The following is a 6,538-nucleotide window of genomic DNA, read 5'->3' as shown; positions in this document are numbered from 1 at the left end:
GTTATTCTTTGGGTTCTACATCGATATTTTGTACGATCTAATAAAATATACCATCAGAAATTTTCAATAATCATTCTTACATCGGGAAGACCCAGCAAGAAGTCCAAGATCATATTATATTTTTGAAATCAAAGAAAAATGCCATTCAACCATTTGCTTTTTGTATGGCTGGTGATAATTAATCCCAGAGAGATGTATTTATGGAGATGTTATTTTAGATGTATTTATTTTCACGATAGCAGGTATACATTTTTTATATAATATAAATATAATGTATCTATATATATAAAATTCTAATTCGCAGGTTTTGTTACCGTACTCCTCCGAAACCGCTTGACCGATTTTCATGAAATTTGGCAGGTGGACTCGACCGGACAGGGAGTAGGTTGTTATCTATATTTCATAGCCGTACGTTATAAGGGGGCTTTGCCCCCCCCTAAATTTTTTTTTTTATTTTTCGACAAACCAATTTTTCTTAACTGTATATGATTCACAAGCAAAAGATACATATAATCCTAAATTTTCACTTTTCTATCTTTAACGGTTATTTTTTTAAAAAAATTTCGTAGTTTAACATCTATATATATATAAAATTCTAATTCGCAGGCTTTGTTACCGTACTCCTCCGAAACCGCTTGACCGATTTTCATGAAATTTGGCAGGTGGACTCGACCGGACAGGGAGTAGGTTGTTATCTATATTTCATAGCCGTACGTTATAAGGGGGCTTTGCCCCCCCCTAAATTTTTTTTTTTATTTTTCGACAAACCAATTTTTCTTAACTGTATATGATTCACAAGCAAAAGATACATATAATCCTAAATTTTCACTTTTCTATCTTTAACGGTTATTTTTTTAAAAAAATTTCGTAGTTTAACATCTATATATATAAAATTCTAATTCGCAGGCTTTGTTACCGTACTCCTCCGAAACCGCTTGACCGATTTTCATGAAATTTGGCAGGTGGACTCGACCGGACAGGGAGTAGGTTGTTATCTATATTTCATAGCCGTACGTTATAAGGGGGCTTTGGCCCCCCTAAAATTTTTTTTTATTTTTCGACAAACCAATTTTTCTTAATTGTATATGATTCACAAGCAAAAGATACATATAATCCTAAATTTTCACTTTTCTATCTTTAACCGTTATTTTTTAAAAAAAATTTCGTGGTTTAACATCTATATATATAAAATTCTAATTCGCAGGCTTTGTTACCGTACTCCTCCGAAACCGCTTGACCGATTTTCATGAAATTTGGCAGGTGGACTCGACCGGACAGGGAGTAGGTTGTTATCTATATTTCATAGCCGTACGTTATAAGGGGGCTTTGGCCCCCCTAAAATTTTTTTTTATTTTTCGACAAACCAATTTTTCTTAATTGTATATGATTCACAAGCAAAAGATACATACAATCCTAAATTTTCACTTTTCTATCTTTAACCGTTATTTTTTTAAAAAAATTTCGTGGTTTAACATCTATATATATATAAAATTCTAATTCGCAGGCTTTGTTACCGTACTCCTCCGAAACCGCTTGACCGATTTTCATGAAATTTGGCAGGTGGACTCGACCGGACAGGGAGTAGGTTGTTATCTATATTTCATAGCCGTACGTTATAAGGGGGCTTTGCCCCCCCTAAAATTTTTTTTTATTTTTCGACAAATCAATTTTTCTTAATTGTATATGATTCACAAGCAAAAGATACATATAATCCTAAATTTTCACTTTTCTATCTTTAACCGTTATTTTTTTTAAAAAATTTCGTGGTTTAACATCTATATATATAAAATTCTAATTCGCAGGCTTTGTTACCGTACTCCTCCGAAACCGCTTGACCGATTTTCATGAAATTTGGCAGGTGGACTCGACCGGACAGGGAGTAGGTTGTTATCTATATTTCATAGCCGTACGTTATAAGGTGGCTTTGCCCCCCCCTAAATTTTTTTTTTATTTTTCGACAAACCAATTTTTCTTAATTGTATATGATTCACAAGCAAAAGATACATATAATCCTAAATTTTCACTTTTCTATCTTTAACGGTTATTTTTTTAAAAAAATTTCGTGGTTTAACATCTATATAAGTTAACGACCCACATTCCGCAACATCAGCTAGAACACGGTAATGACCGTGAGAAGAGTAAGTCCCTGAACCAGAGAAACGCTGACGAAGACATCATACGTTCATAGTTATCAAAATGTTACATTTTCATTTCTTAGTTTAGAATTATAATTGTTTAGTTCAGATTTTGCTTTCAAACTGTAAAGACTACTTTCTTGTGTTAAATAAATATTTTTTAAAAAGGGACTTTCGGAAAGATTTTATATTTCTGGCGCAGTCAGTAGGATAGTCAAACGGGCGTTAGCGAATATAACTCTCGGTTCGTTTTTACGATTTTTTGACTATTCGAACAGTTTTCGTGAAGTGAATTCCAGTTGGGCGAATTGAGTAACCTGACGAGAAGATTCGTACCGGAGAGACTTTCAAGCGAATATTGTGAGTGTCTCGACCCAGTTCCGAAGCAGTTCCATGGACAAGATCGCTACATTACTGTAAGTGTTTAATGTCATATAGAGAGCCTAATTTAACACTAGATTCTGATTATTCAGACAGTAGTAACTCAGATACAGATTCTGACTCAAATTTAACTAATTTAGCTAATTTACCTTTTAATAAAAATAATATAAGTTTTTCGAAAATATTAGAATTAAATAATAAATTTAAAATGGCTGTTCCACAAGTTCCTCAACTAAAGAAAGAATACTTAGATATGATTCCAGATTTTGAAGGAAATCATACGTTACTTCCTAGATTTTTAGAAATTTCCGAAAAACTTGTAACCAAATTTTATAATGCTACAGATGTGAATGATTTTCAAAATGAATATTTGATGTCAAGCATAATTGCAAAAATAAAAGGCGAAGCCGCAGTTAATATTTCTTCTTGTAATCTTAGAACTTGGCAAGATTTAAAAAATGCTTTAATTAATTCTTATTCAGACAAAAGAGATATTTATACTTTAAACATAGAAATTTCAGATTTGGAACAAGGCAATAATGAATCCCCATTTGATTTTTATAACCGAATACAAAAATTATTAAATCTTCAAATATCTGTCTTGACCTCAAAAACTGAACATGCTGCTGAAATTAATATTCTTGGTAGCTTCTTCCGAAATTTAGCATTAAGAGTTTTGTTACGTGGGTTAAAAGAACCTCTTGGTACCTTAATGCGTACAAAGAATCCTCCAGATTTAAATTCTGCGTTAGGCATCCTCACAAATGATTTTCAGATATACCTCGACCAAAATAATTCTTCTCAAAGCAAAAATCACAAATCTTATCAAAATAACAATTATTCGTCTAGACCAAAATCCAATTTCCGACAAAACCAACAAAATAATTATCAACCCCAAATTCAATATCAACACCAAACTCAATATCAACCAAGGAATCAATTTCCAATACAGAGAAATACTATGGATCCTCCGAATCCCCAACCGAATCCTCAAAATATGAGACAAAATAATCAAAATAATTATTTCCAAAATAATCCTAGTACAAGTAGGAATTTTAATCGAAACTCCAATGTATTCCAGCCAAATCCAAACAGAAAATTCTCAAACCCTACTCCAATGACTATAACAACCAATAATACTTTCAGACCATCACAAAACTTCCAAAATAGGACTCGTTTCCGTAACCCCAATAATTTCGCAAGCCAAAATATTATTCCGGAAGAACTGCATAACATAGATAATACAGACTGTCCTGAAAGTTCATCCCAAGAACCTTTTTTAGAAGAGATAGCCTCGGAAGAAAACCAGAGCATGTAGAATTATTAAACTTAACTAACAAAGAATGTGAATTGCCGTACATAATTTTCCCTGAGCATAATTTAAAGGTCCTTATCGATACTGGGAGCACTAAATCTTTTATTACACCAAAAATAGGCGAAAAATATTTTAAAAATTCAATATTTAAAAAACCATTTCAAATTTCCACTGCTCTTGGAACTACTAAGGAAAATTTCTGTACCGTAATTCCTTCTTCCTCTATATTTAGGCATAAAAAGCCAATAAAATTAACTTATCATATTTTTAAGTTTCATGATCATTTTGATTGCTTATTAGGATTAGATAATTTAAAACTATTACAAGCAAATATCTATTTAGTAAATAATTTATTAAGAACACCTTGTTCTTCAATTAAAATTAACTATTATAGTCCGAGCGCTGGGAGCACGAATTGTATAGTAGTGTCTCCACGTTCCGAACAAGTAATTAAATTAAATATAAAAAATATAGAAAATGGTGACGTTATCGTACCTTATACAAAAATAGGGAAATTAGAAATTCCCCAATGTCTTACTAAAGTTGTTAATAAAGAAGCTTTATGCACTATTACTAACTCATCAGAGTCACATTTTAAAGTTGATTTGACTTCACCAATAGAAGTTGAAAAGTTCGATGAATACGAACAAATAAATCATCCTAATCTTAATTCTATTTATGCCGAAAAATTCAAATTTGATATTTCTAAAATCCGCACGGAACATATGAATACCGAAGAGCGGAGTTCAATTTTAAAACTTATAAGAGAATTTTCGGACATTTTTCATATTGAGGGCAACCAATTGTCTTTCACCAATAAAATTAAGCATAGTATAAAAACTTCTAATGAGATTCCAGTATATTCTAAATCATATAGATATCCGGAAATATATCGTAAAGAAGTCCAAAATCAAATTCAGGGCATGTTAGACCAAAATATTATCCGACATAGCAATTCTACCTGGTCCTCGCCTATCTGGGTTGTCCCCAAAAAACTTGATGCCTCCAATAAACGTAAATTTCGTGTTGTAGTCGATTATCGACGTTTAAATGCTATTACTTTAGGAGATAGATACCCCCTTCCAAATATCACTGACCTCTTAGACAAATTAGGGCGTTGTCAGTACTTTACCACGCTAGACTTGGCTTCTGGGTTCCATCAAATAGAAATGGCAGAAGAAGATATCCCAAAAACCGCTTTTAACACCGAAAATGGTCACTATGAGTTTCTTAGAATGCCATTTGGACTTAGAAATGCCCCAGCTACATTCCAGAGAGTAATGGATAACATACTGAGAGGCATACAAAACGAAAAATGCCTTGTCTACCTAGATGATATTATTATATTTAGCACTAGCCTGCAAGAACATATTACAAATTTAAGAGAAGTATTTCAGAGACTACGTGAATCTAACTTTAAAATACAGTTGGACAAATCCGAATTTTTAAAGAAAGAAGTGGCTTACTTAGGTCATATTGTCACTCCAGAAGGAGTAAAGCCCAATCCGGATAAAATAAAGGCTATTAAAAATTTCCCAATACCTGCTACTACCAAACAGTTAAAAGGCTTCCTCGGATTATTAGGATATTATCGAAAATTTATTAAAGATTTTTCAAAAATTACAAAACCCTTAACATTGCGACTAAAAAAAGATAATAAAATAAATGTTAAAGACGAAGACTATGTACAGTGTTTTAATATCTGTAAAGATCTTCTTACAAATGAACCAATTCTGCAATATCCTGATTTTACTAAACCATTTAATCTGACAACAGATGCAAGTAACTATGCAATAGGTGCAGTTTTAAGTCAAGGAAAAATTGGTTCTGATCTCCCAATTGCCTATGCGAGTAGGACACTGAATGATTCCGAAATAAATTATTCTACCATTGAAAAAGAACTCCTAGCTATAGTCTGGGCAGTTAAGTATTTCCGACCCTATATTTTTGGACGTCGCGTGACTCTCGTGACAGATCACAAGCCTCTTCAATGGCTATTTTCATTAAAAGATCCCAGCTCAAAATTAGTTCGCTGGAGATTAAAACTCGAAGAATATGATTATGAGATTTTATATAAAAAAGGTGCTCTAAACACAAATAGCGATTGTCTATCAAGAATACGACTAAACGCAAACGAAACTCATGACATAGAACCTGAAACAAATCAAGACTTCTTAGATTATGTAGAAAATTTTGATGAAACTTTATTAGGTACCCCACATAACGTCGACTCAGAGTCTTTGATTGTTGAACCTGACGAAACAATAAATGGCCAAAATGAAGAAGATATCAATGAAAATGACGGTGCTACAATCCACACAAATGAAGAAAATCCCATCACAGGTATACCCATATCAGAAAGATCAGTAAACACTGGAATGAATCAAATTATCATTTCTCAAGTTAATTACGAACCAGCAGAACCATCTATTATAAAACTTTACGATAAAAAACAAAGAACTCTCGTACAATTTTCAAAAAATGACACTGAACGTGACATAGTTAAATTTGTAAAAGACTATATAATACCTAAAGTTAAATATCATCTGTACTTCGAAGATCCTATATACGAAACTTTTAGTAACGTTGTACAAAAATATTTCAAAAATTCGCAAATAAACCTTATTAAATGCACCAAGAAGTTAATCGATATCCCACCAAACGAAATTGAAGAAATAATAAAAAATTATCACGAAGGAAAACAGAA

The 6,538-nt window shown here is 32.3% G+C and overlaps 1 protein-coding gene across 1 annotated transcript; it reads left to right on the top strand.

Moving 5' to 3' along the window:
* Positions 1-3,228: 3,228 nt before the first annotated feature.
* Positions 3,229-3,834, top strand: LOC126880990 (GATA zinc finger domain-containing protein 14-like). The gene has a single exon (XM_050645073.1). It carries the CDS (start codon positions 3,229-3,231, stop codon positions 3,832-3,834), a length of 606 nt encoding a protein of 201 aa, XP_050501030.1.
* Positions 3,835-6,538: the final 2,704 nt, after the last annotated feature.

The sequence above is a fragment of the Diabrotica virgifera genome, chromosome 2 (assembly GCF_917563875.1).
Source record: "Diabrotica virgifera virgifera chromosome 2, PGI_DIABVI_V3a".
NCBI classification, from domain to species: Eukaryota; Metazoa; Arthropoda; class Insecta; order Coleoptera; family Chrysomelidae; genus Diabrotica; species Diabrotica virgifera.
This window is presented reverse-complemented; position numbering and strand designations above follow the sequence as displayed.